Source organism: Lithobates pipiens, unplaced genomic scaffold (assembly GCF_037356315.1).
Source record: "Lithobates pipiens isolate NorthernLeopardFrog02 unplaced genomic scaffold, aLitPip1_a1.2 Scaffold_16, whole genome shotgun sequence".
NCBI lineage: Eukaryota > Metazoa > Chordata > Amphibia > Anura > Ranidae > Lithobates > Lithobates pipiens.
In genome coordinates, this window is record NW_027507748.1 from 392,832,790 (window position 1) to 392,852,359 (window position 19,570).

General features: G+C 44.0%; 1 protein-coding gene across 1 annotated transcript in view; it reads left to right on the top strand.

Annotated features, from left to right (window-relative positions):
- Positions 1-14,034: 14,034 nt before the first annotated feature.
- The window catches only part of TLCD3A (TLC domain containing 3A), an 83,953-nt gene continuing 78,417 nt past the window's right edge, over positions 14,035-19,570 (top strand). Inside the window, exon 1 of the mRNA XM_077482293.1 lies at positions 14,035-14,237. Coding sequence (XP_077338419.1) covers positions 14,116-14,237 — 122 coding nt within the window. The 5' untranslated portion in view covers positions 14,035-14,115. The remainder of the gene's footprint in view (positions 14,238-19,570) is intronic.

Genomic DNA, 19,570 nt, shown 5'->3' on the forward strand with positions numbered 1-19,570 from the left:
AGTTGCAATTTCAATAGGCAGAAACTGAGACTTCAATAGGAGGACAGCCATACAGGGTAAGGCCCCAGCAGGGTGGCACTTCTGCACATACAGGTTTGCTGTCCCCTATGGCTACAGTACTTAACAGTTCAATTCAAATGTAACAGTTCTCTCAGCTTTACTATAACTTCTACTTGTAGCCCCTTGAGCTCCTAGTCTCTCACTGGACCCTCTGATTCACTAACTCTGAATCCCGTGAGCTCCTCAAGGCTTTTGCGGTAGTATCTCTCTGCTGGGTCCCTAGCTTGACACTTTGGATACCTTCAAGCTTCACCCATGCCGACTGGCTCAGTCCCTAGCTTGGCATACAAGGCTGCTCCGCACTGTGGTTCCTGGTAAAGGTGGTTGGTCCCTTAGTGGCGACAGCTTCCCTTCTACCTCCGACCTGAAACAGTTTCTCTGGCCGGCAGAACCGTTGTTTTTGGTTGGACTGCAAGCCGCAGTCCCAACACTGTGCTGCCCTCTTACTTCTGGATAGGTCCTCACACATCGTGGCAGCCAGATGGCCCCGGGATAGGCCCAACCTCTGGCCTAGCAGCCTGGGGCATATAACACAGGTCCACTTAGACAGCACCGATCACCTGACCTCTCCCGAATATATAGGTTCTCCCAGCAGGCCAAGGCATTCAAGAAAACCCCTGCCCATTGACTGAGATACCCCATATACCCATAACCTGACCTTGGGTTTCCCTCCTCATATCTAGTGCCACCAAGTTCCTGGCCACCTAGTGGTAGAAGAGAAAAAGTGCAATAAGGCCAAACTTAGGGAGAAATCAATAGATCTCTATCAATCGACAAAGATGACTACTATTGGCAAGTACATTTGTGAGGAGCTCCCTGTCTAAACCCCAGGGTGCTACATATGATTTAGCTTTTACCTTTTCAGCAGCAGCAGATTCCTCATTCTTCGTCTTAACTGTGTGAGAAAAACATGGGATTGTGGGTAAATCTTATACCCATAAACCCATGTTTTTCCTTGTAGTTAAGAGAGCTGGGCTGGAAGGGAGCATGTGTCTTTTAGACACATGCCCCCTTCTATGACACTGCAGTGAGAGGACAGCCTCCACTGCAGCATTTTTATTGGATAGCTGGGGCTAATGATACTTTACCATTGGTCCAAGACTCCAAGCTGTCCATTGAGCTCAGTGCCTCTGACAAGAAGTGAAAAGAGGCACTGTGATCTCAACTTCTCAGTCTGCTGCAAACAGAGTGTGCCAGCTTGTATTTTCCTCACCAGCCTCCCTTGACTACACATCCCTGCTCAAGCTTGAAAATCTATGTGCAGGGTGACGCTGAGAGTGTCATTGTTGTGCATCAATGACAGCGCAGTGTGAGGTTGACCAGTAAGCTGTCACAAGTTTGTGGAAAGGGCAGTGGTCTGACACCATGTTTGTCACACTATCCTCTTTAAAAGAAATGATCATTTGTCTTCCCAGAATATCAAAGACCGTACAGTAGATGCATGTTTTAGATCATCAGCTATTAGGCTCCATGATTTGAGGTGATTGTAGCCATATTAGTGCACTTGATGACAACTGAGTACTTTTTTTATTTGCACTAACATACAATTTTTTAGGACAATCTTTTGAAATGTGTCACCTTCTTCAATGTCCAAGCAGTACTAATACACAAGGTTTTAGTAGAATGTTAAAGAAAGACAATCTCTGAAGGTAAAAAAAAAAAAAAACACCCACAAATGTATACAGCTGTAGCGGATGACATTTTGGACAAAATGTCATACGCATGTAAATTTAGTTTTTGCCTCAGAACAGTAGGGGTTCTGAGGGTTAATTACATAGGTTGGCCTTAACATCAAACAAACACAAAAAAGGACCTTAACCTTCAATTAGCTCTATAGCCTGGTATTAATCTAATCACCTAATATCACTCCTCCTCATATAGGAGGCTGCTGCCGTAACCGAAAAAAACAATACATAAAAATGATCTCCCTTGGGGGGAACACAAGAGAGGTTCACCTCCCAGAAGAAAACAAGGGAAAAAAGCAGATGGCTACTTTTGGCTGCAGTGGATAAATATAGGCAAAAAAGTTTTTTCTGAAGTTATAAAAATAAACAACATTTTTTATTTTAAATAGCAAAAAATATCACATTAGCAGAAATTCATCAAGTACAAAGACTTATTCATGAATAATCCTAATATGTTTGACATACAGTACCCACTTCACACCACCTATGTGACTATTCAACAATTTAATAAGCCTACAACCAATATTAAAAAGACACATGAAAACAATAAACCAACATAAAACATATACACGGACGGAGGCGCCTCATACACCGAACATATACAGGGACTCCAAGAGGGACAAGAGTCCCTTATAAATATTTAAAAAAAGCAATAATTCAATATAATTGGAATCTCCGTATATGAATTTCCCTGGGGTAGTGAAAACCCAGACATGCATCTAATAATTCCCCTGAATTAAATCTACTGGTCTATGTATTCTTTCGAAGAAGGAATGACTGCTCTATTGGAAGTTAATTCCTCTTTATAGTTCAATATGTTGCAACTATCACTTTTCAGGGAGAGGAGTTTGTGAGACCTGTGTGGTCTGTTCTGGTTCCAGGACCGGGGTGGCCCCGTGAGGGGTCCCAGTCACGGGATGGTTGACATCCAGTTCCTGTTAGAGGCCCCATGTTCCTGTTAGAGGCCCCATCTGGTCTGGGGTGGGGATCCGTCTGTTCCCGAGTCTCGGAACCTGCTGGTCCGAGGCGCAGTAACTGAGGGAGGATTCAAGGTGTCCGGGTGTGCTCTCGGCTTGGAGAGGCACCACAGCTCGTGGAAGTGACAAGGGGAGGACTCTTCGAAGGAGGGCCGGCAAGTGGCATCCTGGGAAGTGCCTGGTTACTGACTTGGGAAGGACATTGACAAATTCACGCTTTTCCAATACCACTGAGAAGACGGGAAACATTCCAGGTACTGAGAAAAAGGCTCCTGTTCACCCTTAGTTACAACTTGTACACGTTCATAGGATTGCTTCAAGTTTTGAGTCAACGTGCTGACTGCCATGATCTCTGGCTAGAGATCTGTTCAGCCTTGAAGTACCCAGCTGCGAGTAGCTACTCTCTGGGTGGAATTAGAGACTTTGCTAGTCCTGCAGTTCAAGGTGCCTGAGTTCTTCACCCGTGCCCTCTGTTCCCACAAGTGACTGTGTTGTTGGATATTACTAATGCAAAATAAAACCTTTGTTAAAGGACTTCATCTGTGTCAGTGTTCATGTCGTTGGGTATCTACCATGGGAACCCCTAGACGTGGAAGAGCAGACCAAGAGAAGGTAACTGGTAAGCCCAATAAGTCAAGGCCGCCCAGCAATTGTTGTGGCCACTACACAGCACTGATAATTAAACTAGTATAGTTAGTGGGAATAAGACAGAAAAAACTATAGACTGGGGTGGGGGAGTAACAGTCACAGAGGGGGTCATATAACTGTTGGATAATGAGTAACAAAACCCATATCTAAATTCAGGCCCTAATGTCAAATAGAGTTATCATTCTTAGTTCAAATGTTTTCCTTTCCTGAGTAGTTTTGAAATGCCCTTTAGGAACTAAAACAGACCACACTATAGAATACCTCACTATAGAAGACCTCAATGTCTTAGTGGCTTTCACACATGCGTAAGGTTTGTTTCATCAATTCAGTTACTGAAGTCATCCATTTATTGTCTGTTTTTACATCACTTTTTTAATTCCTCCATCTAGAGTCCTTAACCACACGTGTGAACAATGTTGCATACAGTACGTTGGACGCACAACACGAAGACAGATTATATGACCACCTCTATGATATTTCCAAAAACCACCCCACTAATGTGGCGAAGCATTGGAATCTTTGCCATGATAAGTATGTCAGTGGCTTACGCATTCAGGGGGTGGAAAAAGTCACTTTATCTAAAAGAGGGGGTGATAGGTTTAGTCTGTTGTGCAAAAGGGAGGTTTATTGGATATTCCATCTCCATACGAGGCAGGCTATGGGCCTTAACTTTGAGTGGGACATTTCATTCTTTTATGAGTGAATTTTCCACGTATTGACTGCCCAGTATTTAGTAAGCTAATGTGTATGGCTCCCATTTCACTGGTTGTCGGTCTGGTGCCAACAGGTTTTTTCATCTGGTTCTGCTGGGCTCATTTTATTATGTTTCTGCCAGAGTTTATTCACTATTTTCCATTTATTATAATTGCTTTATATTGAGGACAGGCCAATTATTCAATTGAGACTTGAATAGGGCTGTATGCACATATTGCAGCATTTTTCTCTGCAGTGATTATGAATATCAGTATTTTTTATGTTAACCACTTACAGACCGGACCATTTTGCTGGTCAAAGACCAAACCACTTTTTGCGATTCGGCACTGCGTCGCTTTAACTGACAATTACGCGGTCGTGCGACATGGCTCCCAAACAAAATTGACTTCCTTTTTTTCCCACAAATAGAGCTTTCTTTTGGTGGTATTTGATCACCCCTGAGGTTTTTATTTTTTGCCCAATAAACAAAAATAGAGCGACAATTTTGAAAAAAACACATTATTTTTTACTTTTTGTTATAATAAATATCCCCCAAAAATATATAAAAAATCATTTTTTTCCCTCAGTTTAGGCCGATACGTACTCTCCTACATATTTTTGGTAAAAAAAAAATCGCAATAAGCGATTATTGATTGGTTTGCGCAAAAGTTATAGCATTTACAAAATAGGGATAGTTTTATAGCATTTTTATTAATAATTTTGTATTATTATTTTTTTTACTAGTAATGGCGGCGATCAGCGATTTTTATTGTGACTGCGACATTGTGGGGGACCCATCGGACATTTTTGACACATTTTTGGGACCATTGTCATTTATACAGTAATCACTGCTATATAAATGCAGTGATTCCTGTGTAAATGACACTGGCAGTGAAGGGGTTAACCAGTGGGTGGCAGTGTAGGGGTTAAGTGTTCCTAGGGGTGTGTTACTAACTGTGGGGGGGTTGGGCTTTCATTTAGTGAACACTGATCTCTGCTCCAATCACATGGAGCAGAGATCAGCGTCACTAGTTGCTAGGCAGAATGGAGAAATGCTGTTTACACGGCATTTCCTCCATTCAGCCGTCCCGTGGGACGATCGCGGGTATGCCCGCGGCGATTGACTCCGCGGGTCCCGTGACCGGACTCACGGGGTTCCCGACCAGCGTGGGAGCACGCCGCTTGCGGCGCGCTCCCGATGGCAGGGCGGCATTGAAGATTGAACGTACCTGTACGCCAATATGCCTGCCCGTGCCATTCTGTCGACGTACATCATCGTGCGCTGGTCGGGAACCGGTTAATTAATATCCTATTAGACATGTTTGTCATTCGTTTGATGATCACACAGCTGATATATTATACTAGGTGTGTGATCAACCAACTGGGTTTTTGCATCAGCTCCTCATATCTCTCTGTATAATGATATTCGCATTGAATTTGCCTTTGGTCTTAGAACATTCAATATCAATAGCTTATTTGGTCTAGTCCCATATTTACTTTTATTTTTCATTTTTTATATCTATGCATTGTATCATAGGAGAAGACCTAAATTGACACATCCAATAATGAGATATTTGCAATCTTTCTATTATGAAACATTTTTTTGGGATATGTCATTTTTAGGGAATATTTTTAGGGAATATTTTTAGGGAATATTTTTTGTGTTTTTCTCTGGTGGTTTTGACATTTAATGACCCCCATGCTCGGCCTGCACACGCATTGAGAGTTTGTTTGTTTCTTTTTTTTTGTGTGTCTGCCAATGCGTGTGAGAATATTTTTTTACATACAAAATGAAAAATGTTTTTACTTATGTAATTTTTTTCTTTTTTCAGGTTACACCTATACCTCTTCACCTAAGGATAAGATTTATCATGTCATTCATTTATTACCATTATGTATGCTTTCAAGGTGTCAGCTTGATTTTGGTGTTTTAGGTGAAAAAGGCTTTTTCATTTCATCCATTTAAATGTTAATCTTCAGTGCTCATGCACACGGACGTTTTAAAAAACTGGCTGCAAAGCTAGCTCCGATGCCTGGAAAAATCGTTGTTAAAAACGTGATTTTTACCGCGTTTTGCATTGGCGTTTTTGCGCGTTTTTTAGCGTTAGCGTTAAGTAGCGTTTTTTAAAAAACACATCTCTTGGCTATAGCACTCAGAAAACAAAGAAAATAAGTTGCGCGTTTATGCGCGTTTTTGCGCGTTTTCCCGCGATTCGCGTTTTTACAGCTCTAGCTCCACGCCACGGAACGCACTGGTCCTGGGTTTTTTTTACAGCTTAAAAACGCCTATGCCATTTGCAGCTCAAAAACGCCTAGGTGGGCATGAAGCCATAGACTAACATGGACAGCCGTTTTTAAGCTGCAAAAAAAGCTCAAAAAAGTGGCTGTAAAAACGTCCGTGTGCATGAGGCCTCAGACTTTGGATGTTCACAGATGTTTCCTTAATTGCTATCTTGTTATACACGTATTTTATTCATTTGTCTAATTGCTTGTGTGTGTATATAGCTCTGTATGTATATTCTGCTCATTAGCTATGACTAAGCTAGCACCATGTTCGGTGTGAAACATGTCAGCGGCTGGTTAGTCTGTTTACCAGCCTAGATGCTATGATTTTAATTATATTTTTGAAATAAAGTTGAATAATTCAGAGTGCGGCTATCCAGCTACATCTTTTCTACTAGAGTCCTTAACCACTTGAGTCCCAGAGCCATTCTTTCATGCAAAAACTGACCGTTTGTCAGTTTACATATGTTTTTCGTCTAATCTTTTTTTTTTTAACGGAAGAAAAATAGGGCTTTGATCTGTTCCAAAAAAACAGATGTACATGAATGATCATCCATTTACATCCATTTCTCCATTGAGATGCACTGAAGTCAGTTTTTCATCCTTCAACGGATGTGTAAACGGGGCCTTAGTTCTTAAAGGAGATTTTTTAAAACAACTCAGGAAAGGAAAACTTTTGAACATAGGCCCCTTTCGCACCAGTGGACCAATTGGGTCCATCTGTCGGTTTTTCAGGCGGACCCGATCGGACCACCCATTGTTCTCTATGGGGCAGCGGATGTCAGCGGACAACCACTGCTGAAAGTAGACGTATGGCTCCTGACCCCTGTACTATATATATATTACACACTCCTGACCCCTACTCTCTACATTACACACTGACCCCTGTACTCTATATTTTACACACTCCTGACCCCTGTACTCTATATATATTACACACTCCTGACCCCTACTCTCTGCATTTTAAACTCCTGACCCCTGTACTCTATATATTACACACTCCTGACCCCTGTAGTCTATATATTACACACTCCTGACCCCTGTACTCTATATAGATATATATATATATTACACACTCCTGACCCCTACTCTCTGCATTATACACTCCTGACCCCTGTACTCTATATATTACACAATCCTGACCCCTACTCTCTGCATTATACACTCCAGACCCCTGCACACTGTACATTAAACACTCCTGACACCTGTACTCTGTATATTACACCCTCCTGACCCCTGAACTCTGTATATTACACCCTCCTGACCCATACTCTCTGCATTATACACACCTGACTCTTGCTCTATAAATAACACACTCCTGACTCCTACTCTCTGTATTATACACTCCTGACCCCTGTACTCTATATATTACACACTCCTGACCCCTACTCCCTGCATTATACACTCCTGACCTCTACTCTCTGCATTATATACTCCTGACCCCTGTACCCTGTATCTTACACACTCCTGATCCTTCTAATCTGTATATTACACCTTCCTGGCCAATACTCTCTGCATTATACACTCCTGACCCCTACTCTCTGCATTATACACTGCTGACCCCTGTACTCTATATATTCTACACTTCTGCCCCCTGTACTCTATATGTTATATACTCCTGACCCCTGTACTCTGTAAATCACACACTACTGACCCCTACTTTTTGCATTATACACTCCTGACCCTTGTACTCTCTGTATTACACCCTCCTGAACACTGTACTCTATATATTACACACTCCTGACCCCTGTACTCTGTATATTATACACTCCTAACCCCTGTAGTCTGTATATTATACACTCCTGACCCCTGTACTCTGTATAATACACCCTCCTGACCCTGTACTCTGTATATTACACCCTCCTGACCCCTACTCTCTGCATTATACACACCTGACTCTTGCTCTATAAATAACACACTCCTGCCTCCAACTCTCTGCATTATACACTCCTGACTCCTGTACTCTAGGGGCCAGGAGTTATATATTGCACACTCCTGGCCCCTACTCTCGGCATTATACACTCCTGACCCCTACTCTCTGCATTATACACTCCTGACCCCTGTACTCTATATATTACACACTTCTGACCCCTGTACTCTATATATTATACATTCCTGACCCCTGTTCTCTGTATATTATATATCACTGACCCCTACTCTCTACATTATACACTCCTAACCCTTGTACTCTCTGTATTACACCCTCCTGACCCCTGTACTCTGTATATTACACACTCCTGACCCCTGTATTCTGTATATTACACACTACGGCCCCCTTCTCTTTGCATTATACACTCCTGACTCCTGTACTCTGTATATTATACACTCCTGACCCCTGTACTCTGTATATTACACCCTCCTGTCCCCTACTCTCTGCATTATACACATCTGACCCTTGCTCTATAAATAACACATGCCTGACTCCTACTCTATCCATTATACACTCCTGTAATCTATATATTACACACCCCTGACCCCTACTCTCTGCATTATACATGCTTGACTCCTACTCTCTACATTATACACTCCTGACCCCTGTGCTCTATATATAACACACTCCTTAACCCTGTACGCTGTATATTACACACTACTGACACCTACTCTTTGCATTATACACTCCTGACCCCTGTACTCTGTATATTATACACTCCTGACCCCTGTACTCTGTACATTATACACTCCTGACTAGAGATGGCCTTGCAGTTCGCCCGGCGGTCGGTTCGCGGCAAATTTTGCTCGTTCGCACATGGACAATTAGACATACCTTATAAATAGACCTGATCTGGCGGCCATTTTACATTCTGTCTTTTGTCAGTGTAGGGTAAGGACGTTGTGTGGAGCAGGGACAGTCAGTTTAATCACTAGCTATTACTATTAGGTCCACAAAAGTCCTTTTAAGGACTGGTATAGGTGTACAGTATATAGGGTTGTAATACACTTATAATATACTTTCTTTCAAATATAGAAAGTATATTATGGTGCACTGCTGTGCTGCTGAGTGCTGGCCAATTCTGCAGCTGTCTTTTATCAGTGTAGGGAGGGACAGTTTCGTGTTTGGAGGAGGGAGCCAGGGACAGTCTGCAAATCACTAGCTACTAGGTCCACAAAGGTCCTTTTAAGGACTGGTATAGGTGTACAGTATATAGGTTTGTACATGTATAATATACTTTCTTTCAAATATAGAAAGCATATTATACTTGACTGCTGAGCTGAGTGCTGACCGCTTCTGCTGCTGTCTTTTATCAGTGTAGGGACTGAGGGACAGTTTGGTGTTTGGAGTAGGGACCAGGGCAGGACTTACCATTGGGCTTGACTGGGCTCAAGCCCATGGGCCCCGCCCAATAGGGAGTCCCGCAGGCCAAGCTGAGATGCATAGCCAAGTGTACTCGGGCCGGCTCCGCTCACAGTCCATCCCTATGATGGACATAACACAGGGACTGGGCGTGACTGTGAGCCGAGCCGAGTACTCTCAGCTACTCTTGGCTCTGCTAGGGACTGTGAGAGGACCGCGAAAGCCGCCGAGAGGACCCGAGAGCCGTCGAGAGGACCTGAGAGCCGCCGAGAGCCCCCGAGAGCCATTTTTAAAATTCAAGACTGCAATGACAAGGCTGCAAATGACAATGGACAAGGCTGCAGATGGATGGGCAAGGCTGCAGATGGACACTGATAAGGCTGCATTGATGGGCATTTAAATGTAAGTTTTTTTTCCCTTAAACTTCCCTCCTAAAAGTTTTTTTACTTAAAATTCCCTCCAAAACTTGGGGTGCGTGTTATACTCCGGCACGAGTTATACGCTGATAAATATGGTAATGTATAGACAGTAGGGCCTGAAAGTGACTCAAGCCCAGGGGCCCCCACCACCCTGAGTCCTGCCCTGGTAGGGACAGTCTGCAATTCACTAGCTACTAGGTCCACAAAGGTCCTTTTAAGGACTGGTATAGGTGTGCAGTATATAGGGTTGTACACGTATAATATACTTTCTTTCAAATATAAAAAGAATATAATACTTCACTGCTGTGCTGCTGTGTGCTGACCGCTTCTGCTGCTGTCTTTTATCAGTGTAGGGACTGAGGGACAGTTTGCTGTTTGGAGCAGGGACAGTCTGCAATTCACTAGCTACTAGGTCCACAAAGGTTATTTTAAGTACTGGTATAGGTGTACATTATATAGGGTTGTACACATATAATATAATTTCTTTCAAATATAGAAAGCGTATTATAGTGCACTGCATGCAGTGCTGCTGACCGATTCTGCAGCTGTCGTTTCTCAGTGTAGGGAGGGACAGTTTGGTGTTTGGAGCAGGGACAGTCTGCAATTCACTAGCTACTAGCTAGCTACTACTAGGTCCACAAAGGTCCTTTTAAGAACTGGTATAGGTGTACAGTATATAGGGTTGTAATACACATATAATATACTTTCTTTCAAATATAGAAAGCATATTATAGTGCACTGCATGCAGTGCTGCTGACCGATTCTGCAGCTATTGTTTCTCAGTGTAGGGAGGGACAGTTTGTTTTTTGGAGCAGGGACAGTCTACAATTCACTAGCTACTAGCTAGCTACTATTAGGTCCACAAAGGTCTTTTTAAGGACTGGTATAGGTGTACTATTTGGTGTGCAGTATACAGAGGTGTAATACACGTATAAAATACTTTCAAATATAGAAAGCATAGTATAGTGCATTTCCACTGTGCAGCATTGTGACTGCTGAGCGGTTCTGCAGTGATACTACAAAGAGTGACAAAAGCAATTAGAAAAAAGTATTATAAGTGGTGTGATAGACCAGTGGCCCCCCAAAACGACAGATTGAAGCGGGGTGTTATATACCTTCTTCCACATATACTGCACTTCTCTAGAGACTTTTGTCACAGGATCATTTAAAAAATGACAGGCAGAGGAAGAGGCAGGCCCTTCCGCAGGTGTGGTAGGGGTAGGGCAGGAGCAACAGGCTTGAGCCAAAGTGGAAAATTGCAGAAGGTGCGTTCAATTACCTCAAAGGACGCACCAGACTTGGTTGAGTGGCTCACTCAGCCTAACTCTTCTGCACCCTCCTCATCCTCTCGATCTGCACCCTCTTCTTCACTCTCTGCTGTGTGCACCCCCAAAGACACTACCACCAACACCACCATATACCCTCCGCTTGAGTCACAAGAATTATTTTCCGATCAATCACAAGACATTGGCGATGTGCAGCCACTCTTGGCATTGGATCAGGAAGAGGAGGTAGCAACAACCACCACTCAGCAGCCTGGTGACAGTACCCAGATCAGCCCAAGGAGGAGGTTGGTCCCCGGTGTTGCTGCCTACTCCGAGATCTCTAATTAGAGCAGTGGGGAAGGTGACGTCGATGATGACGTGTCTAGTGATGTCACGTGGGTGCCCACAAGATCTCGGTGCTGGTGTCAGTGCTCTCTATCACGGTGCTGGTGTCAGTGCTCTCTATCACGGTGCTGGTGTCAGTGCTCTCTATCACTGTGCTGGTGTCAGCGCTCTCTATCACTGTGCTGGTGTCAGTGCTCTCTATCTCGGTGCTGGTGTCAGTGCTCTCTATCTCGGTGCTGGTGTCAGTGCTCTCTATCTCGGTGCTGGTGTCAGTGCTCTCTATCTCGGTGCTGGTGTCAGTGCTCTCTATCTCGGTGCTGGTGTCAGTGCTCTCTATCTCGGTGCTGGTGTCAGTGCTCTCTATCACGGTGCTGGTGTCAGTGCTCTCTATCACGGTGCTGGTATCAGTGCTCTCTAGCATGGTGCTGGAGTCAGTGCTCTCTATCTCCGTGCTGGTGTCAGTGCTCTCTATCACTGTGCTGGTGTCAGTGCTCTCTATCACTGTGCTGGTGTCAGTGCTCTCTATCACGGTGATGGTGTCAGTGCTCTCTATCATGGTGCTGGTGTCAGTGCTCTCTATCACGGTGCTGGTGTCAGTGCTCTCTATCTCGGTGCTGGTGTCAGTGCTCTCTATCACGGTGCTGGTGTCAGTGCTCTCTATCACGGTGCTGGTGTCAGTGCTCTCTATCACGGTGCTGGTGTCAGTGCTCAGTCTCTATCGCGGTGCTGGTTTCAGACAGTGAGGGAGATATCAGCGGAGAAGCCAATCAGCAGGCAGTGCCAGCACCATGGCTGAGGATCAGCACTGGACTGGCACCTGCGGACCACCGCAGTGGAGCCCTGCATAGGTGGGGGTAAGGGCCGGGCAGAGGGAGGGGCTCAAGCACAGGTTGGAACACTGGGACACTGGCACAGGACTGCGCTGTCCTGAATGTGGCACTGATCATCTCCTGCACCCCCTTCATAGCCTGCCCTGACCTTGCCTCTCCTCCATGGCCTTCATGCGCTCCTGAATTGTCAAAATTTCACAGATGAAAAAAGAATGCTTGTCGTTGTCGATCCCAGATTCACTTAGTACTTTTGTTATGTCAGCGTCCATGTTGTGGGACTATGTGTGCACAGCTAGTAAGTATTTTGTGGCTGAAAATATGACCTGTAGGTTTTTAAGGTTCACCTGCCATTAAAGTCAATGGGGCCCACCGCGAACATTGCAGTTCATGAACTTTTGGCCAGGTTCGAGGTTCGCGAAACGTCCCGTCGGAAGTTCATTCATCACTACTCCTGACCCCTATACTCTGTATTGTATACACACCTGACCCATGTACTCTGTATATTACACACTCCTGACCCCTATAGTCTGTATATTATACATTCCTGACCCTTGTACTCTGTATATTACACACTTCTGACCAAAGTACTCTGTATATTACACACTCCTGACCCATGTAGTCTGTATATTACACACTCCTGACCCCTGTACTCTGTATATTATACACTCCTGACCAATGTACTCTGTGTATTACACACTCTTGACCCCTGTAGTCTGTATATTATCCACTCTTGACCCCTGTACTCTGTATATTATACACTCCTGAACAATGTACTCTGTGTATTACACACTCCTGACCCCTGTAGTCTTTATATTATACACTACTGACCCTTGTACTCTGTATATTACACACTCCTGCACTCTCTGTATTACACACTTCTGACACCTCATCTCTGTGCTTTAATCACTCTTGCTCCTTTGGGCATCACACCTTTCTGACCCCTGTGCACTAGGCACTCATATTAAGCCTTTCCTGCTGTTTGTGCACTTTTGCCTCCTCAGCAATCTGCCATGGCATACAGCTTATAAATTCCCCTGGTCCCATACCCCCCACTCAGGAAACATCTATGGCTCTGAATAGCCCCCCAATGTGTGTCAATGCATGTGACATAAATTGCAGTAACCTGCACACACCATACCTATAGATTGCCATTGCTGATCACTATTTGACATGACTTTATTTCTTAGCAATGATAGCTGAAAATGTCACCTGACTGATAAAATGGGAAATCACATGGCCAAGGTACCCTTCTGGGTTTAGATAGGTGTGGAAATCCATATAATGCTCTGCCACATACACTGTGTGCTGTGACCTTGAATAGAGCAGACGTGACTTGTACTGAGCCCACAATACGTGTACATGACCATCAGCGGCTGCGATCACCACTCTATAGCCGCACGCAGCAATCCGCCCGCCACCATACCGCGGAGCAGCACTCAGGCATCCAGTAGGCGTGGTCGGACGAGTGAGCCGAGATTGACAGGCGGTGGGCGTGGCCGTGTCATTGGTGCGGCGGCGGTGGGCCGGATTAGAGGGCCGGTGACGTCAGGTTGGGCGGGCTGCGGTGTTGGCAGGCGGCTCCCGGACTTGGGCACCAGCCGAAGTGTTAGCGGGCACGATGTGGCATGTACTGGCTGCCGGATGTCTCTTCTTCCCGGGACTCTACCTACTGTTTAGTCGCTGTGCCCGCCTGGCCCTGCCGGCATGGTCGGAGGCAGACTGCTCACTCATCAGCGCCAGGTAAGGGATTGCTCCGAACATCTGTCTCCTCCTCCCTGACAACATCTGGAGCTTGGACTGTACACACCTCAGGGGGACAGGGATGGGGGGCCCGGCACCCCACCGCACTCTTCTCATGTACACAACTTGTCTACAGAGTTATAGGCTCAGCACCTATCATCCAGGACCTGATACATCCTCATCCTCCTATCACCTTCCTCTAATATCTACTGTGTGTATAGAAAACATTATATACTACTAGGATCTGATACAGCCTCCTATCACCTAACCCTAATAGCTCCTGTATGTATAGAGAACATTATATACTACTAGGATCTGATACATCCTCCTCCTATCACCTAACCCCATAGTATCTCCTGTGTGTATAGAGAACATTATATACTACTAGGATCTGATACATCCTCCTATCACCTAACCCTAATATCTCCTGTATGTATAGAGAACATTATATACTACTAGGATCTGATACACCCTCCTCCTATCATCTACCCCCTAATATCTCCTGTATGTATAGAGAACATTATATACTACTAGGATCTGATACATCCTCCTCCTATCACCTAACCCCATAGTATCTCCTGTGTGTATAGAGAACATTATATACTACTAGGATCTGATACATCCTCCTATCACCTAACCCTAATATCTCCTGTATGTATAGAGAACATTATATACTACTAGGATCTGATACACCCTCCTCCTATCATCTACCCCCTAATATCTCCTGTATGTATAGAGAACATTATATACTACTAGGATCTGATACACCCTCCTCCTATCATCTACCCCCTAATATCTTCTGTATGTATAGAGAACATTGTATACTACTAGTATCTGATACATCCTCCTATCACCCAACCCCTAATATCTCCTGTGTGTATAGAGAACATGATATACTACTAGGATCTGATACATCCTCCTGTCACCTAACCCTAATATCTCCTGTATGTATAGAGAACATTATATACTACTAGGATCTGATACACCCTCCTCCTATCACCTAACCCCATAGTATCTCCTGTGTGTATAGAGAACATTATATACTACCAGGATCTGATACATCCTCCTATCACCTACCCCCCTAATATCTCCTGTATGTATAGAGAACATTATATACTAATAGGATCTGATACATCCTCCTATCACCTAACCCCCTAATATATCCTGTGTGTATAGAGAACATTATATACTACTAGGATCTGATACATCCTCCTATCACCTAACCCTAATATCTCCTGTATGTATAGAGAACATTATATACTACTAGGATCTGATACACCCTCCTCCTATCATCTACCCCCTAATATCTCCTGTATGTATAGAGAACATTATATACTACTAGAATCTGATACGCCCTCCTCCTATCATCTACCCTCCTAATATCTCCTGTATGTATAGAGAACATTATATACTACTAGGACCTGATACATCCTCCTCCTCTCACCTACCCCTAATATCTCCTGTATGTATAGAGAACATTATATACTACTAGGATCTGATACATCCTCCTCCTAGCATCTACCCCTAATATCTCCTGTATGTATAGAGAACATTATATACTACTAGGATCTGATACATCCTCCTCCTAGCATCTACCCCTAATATCTCCTGTATGTATAGAGAACATTATATACTACTAGGATCTGATACATCCTCCTCCTAGCATCTACCCCTAATATCTCCTGTATGTATAGAGAACATTATATACTACTAAGATCTGATACATTGATACATTATCTTCCTATTATCTACTCCTTATATCTCCTGTATGTAAAGATAGAAGACACTGGGTACTACTAGGATTTGATACATTACCTTCCCATCATATACTTCTTATATCTCCTATATGTATAGATAGAAGACACTGAATACTCCTAGGATCTGATAGATCATCTTCCCATCATATCTCCTGTTGGCATAGAGAACATTATATTCTACTAGGATCTGATGCATCACCTTCCCTTCATCTACCCCTTATATCTCCTGTATAGATAGAAGGCACTGGATACTCTTAGGAACTGATAGATCACCTTCCCGTCATTTCTCCTGCATGTATGTATATATAGAACATTGTATACCAATAGATTCCGATAAATCACCTTCCTATCATACAGTTCATATATAGTAGTTACATGCTAAGAAGGAATATTCTAGGAGGTACATTCTATCAGATTAAGGTAATTAAGTGCATCTCATATATAGGAGGTACATTCTAAGAAGGAAGCTCTATCACATGCAGACAATATTATACAGGAGATGTAAGGGGTACATGATAGGAATGTGTTCTGTGACACCCAGGCAGTGTATAATTCCCTCTATACACACACTTATGGAGTTCTATCAGATTAAGGTAATTAAGTGTAAGAGTCATAGGCAGCTGTCCTCTTCCAAACACGGCGTGTTGAATTGATGCCAAAGAGCTCCATTTTGGTCTCATCCGACCACAACACTTTTACCCAATTCTCCTCTGAATCATTCAGATGTTCATTAGCAAACTTCAGACTGGCCTGTACATGTGCTTTCTTGATCAGGGGGATCTTACGGATGCTGCAGGATTTGAGTTCAGCACGGCGTAGTGTGTTACCAATTGTTTTCTTGTTAGCTATGGTCCCAGCTGCCTTGAGATCGTTGACAAGCTTCTCCTGTGTAGTTCTGGGCTGACTACTAGTACTTACCATTCTTATGATCATTGAAACTCCACGAGGGGAGATCTTACATGGAGCCCCAGACCGAGGGAGATTGACAGTTATTTTGTGTTTCTTCGATTTGCGAACAATCGCACCAACTGTTGTCACCCTCTCACCAAGCTGCTTGGTGATGGTTTTGTAGCCCATTCCACCCTTGTGTAGGTTTACAATCTTGTTCCTGACATCCTCGGACAGTTCTTTGTTCTTGGCCATTGTGGAGAGATTGGAATCTGATTGATTGATTGTTTCTATGGACAGGTGTCTTTTATACAGGTAACAAGCTGAGATTTGGAGCACTCCCTTTAGGAGAGTGCTCATAATCTCAGCTTGTTACCTGTATAGAAGATACCTGGGAGCCAGAAATCTTGCTGATTGATAGGGGATTAAATACCTTTTTCACTCATTAAAATGAATATCCATCTATAACTTTTTTGAAATGCATTTTTCTGGATTTTTTTGTTGCTATTCTGTCTCTCCCTGTTAAAATAAACCTACCATTAAAAATTATAGACTGATCATTTCTTTATCAGTGGGCAATTGTACAAAATCAGCAAGGGATCAAATACTTTTTTTCCCCTCACTGTATATATATCCTGCATCTGATACCCTAATATAACTTCATAATATTTCCATTATACGTACAGAAGAACTTTTATCTAATACACTTCAGGGTCTATTTATAAAAAAAATGTACTGGACGACTTTCACAAGCATTCAACCAGCTGCCATGAGTTGTGACCATATTTAGCTTAAAGTAGAACTTCATGTACAAAACAAAAATGGGCAAACAGGCAAGATTTTTATTGCAGAAGACCCACCTGCCTATCCACCCATGCACGCACCTCCCACTGTAGAAATTCAGCAATGCCAAAGCTGACTGCAGTCCTGCGCATGCGCAGGAATGATGTTGTATCAGCCAGCCAGTAAAAGTGTATCACCAGTCCACTCGATCCCTGGAAGCCAGCCACTAGAAGATGTTAGCTGCCGCGGGGAGCTCCAAGACACTACCGTCGCTGGAGCCAAGGCGAGTATAGTTCAGCTTTAATACATCGCTTTGCCATTATCACCAGCTCCATCTACTGGTCATATTGCATTATGGCCACAAGATGGCTCTGACAACCATAGGAAATTAACATATTAAAGCTGAGTTTTTAGCCTTTTTTCAGTTTATTAAAAGTCAGCAGCTACAAAAAGTGTAGCTGCTGACTTTTAAAAAACAGACACTCACCTGTCCCACAGTCCAGCGATGCGGCCACCCTAAGCCTTCGCTCCTCTCCCCCTCATCTCCGCGGTGCTGTCATTGCAACTGTGGGTGTCCGGCTGTGATAACTTGTTGATTCACAGCCGGGCTGCGCTCTTCTAGTGGCCAGGCAATCTCCTGGAACCTGTGATGTGTCCCAGAAGATTTCAGAGAGGGAGGGGCCACCTAGGGGGAGAAGAGGCGTCGCCTAGGCGGCCAAGTGACAGAAGTAGGAAGTGGGACAGGAAGTACCTGTCAAAACCTGTTATCCACTCCCCCCAAAACAAAATGACATGCCAAATGTGGTATGTAAGAGGGCAGGGAGTGCTTAAAGTAGAAGTTCCACTTTTAGGTGGAACTCTGCTTTAAGTAAGTAGACCACTAAGAGTAGCTTCCTATCTTGTACCACTTATACACCATGTACATATAAAATGGGCACTAAAAGCCAGTGATGACTGGTGAAATTTTTCTTTTGGTGGGGTGCAAACCCCTTCAGTTTTACTAAATTCACCCAAGCATGTATCCTTTCAATAATTTAACGATTACATCTTATTGCTCAATTCTGTGAAGAATCGTTCGATCAGATCATTACATGAATGGCATTATGTAATGCAGAACCAGAGCAACACAGGGCCCAGCATGCATTGCAATTGGTTCTGAGGTCAAGAAAAACCTTGACCAGAATGCATTGCACATAAGAAAGATTAGGAAGTTGTATGGTCCCAAAATCAGTTTGCTAGGAGCCAATGAGCTGAGGATGCATGGAGATGACAGCTCAGGACTACAGAGACCAGGAAGCACATGGTGATAGAACACAACATCTCTGTAGTCAGCAGTTGCTGAGAGGTGCAGCTGGACCAGTCTGATAGATAGAGGATCCGACAGGGAGGAAGGCTGAGTGCACACACACACTGTATCAGCACAAGGACAAGGGCAGACCGGGATTCCCCCCCAAATCCAGGAAGGAGGCGGGCACACATTGCCAGGATCCGTCCATGTGATTCTGAGACCTGCTTAGCTTGCTCCCTCTGACCTTCCTGCCTGCCATCGCCTTCCACCTGCTTGGAAAGAAGGATTTTGGATTCAGGTGATGACGGTGGAGTGGCGAGCTGCCCCTAATAGGAGCTCAGACATCTGAGACATCTGTGACAGCTGCTGTCATCCTCCATCCATCCATCAATCCCGGGGATTCTCTGCAAGGAGGGGACCTAGGGGGACCCTGCCATGAGGGTCAAACCGTGCCTTTCCTAAACGGTCACTCCGTACCCCTGCGACACACAATCGTCACTCTGTGCCCGACATTCCCATTCATTCCCCTTCACTACAGGCAGCCCACAGAGGGATAGGTGAGCAGCAGCAGATCTGACTGCCGGTGTATACATGACATTTACACCTTGTGTAAATGT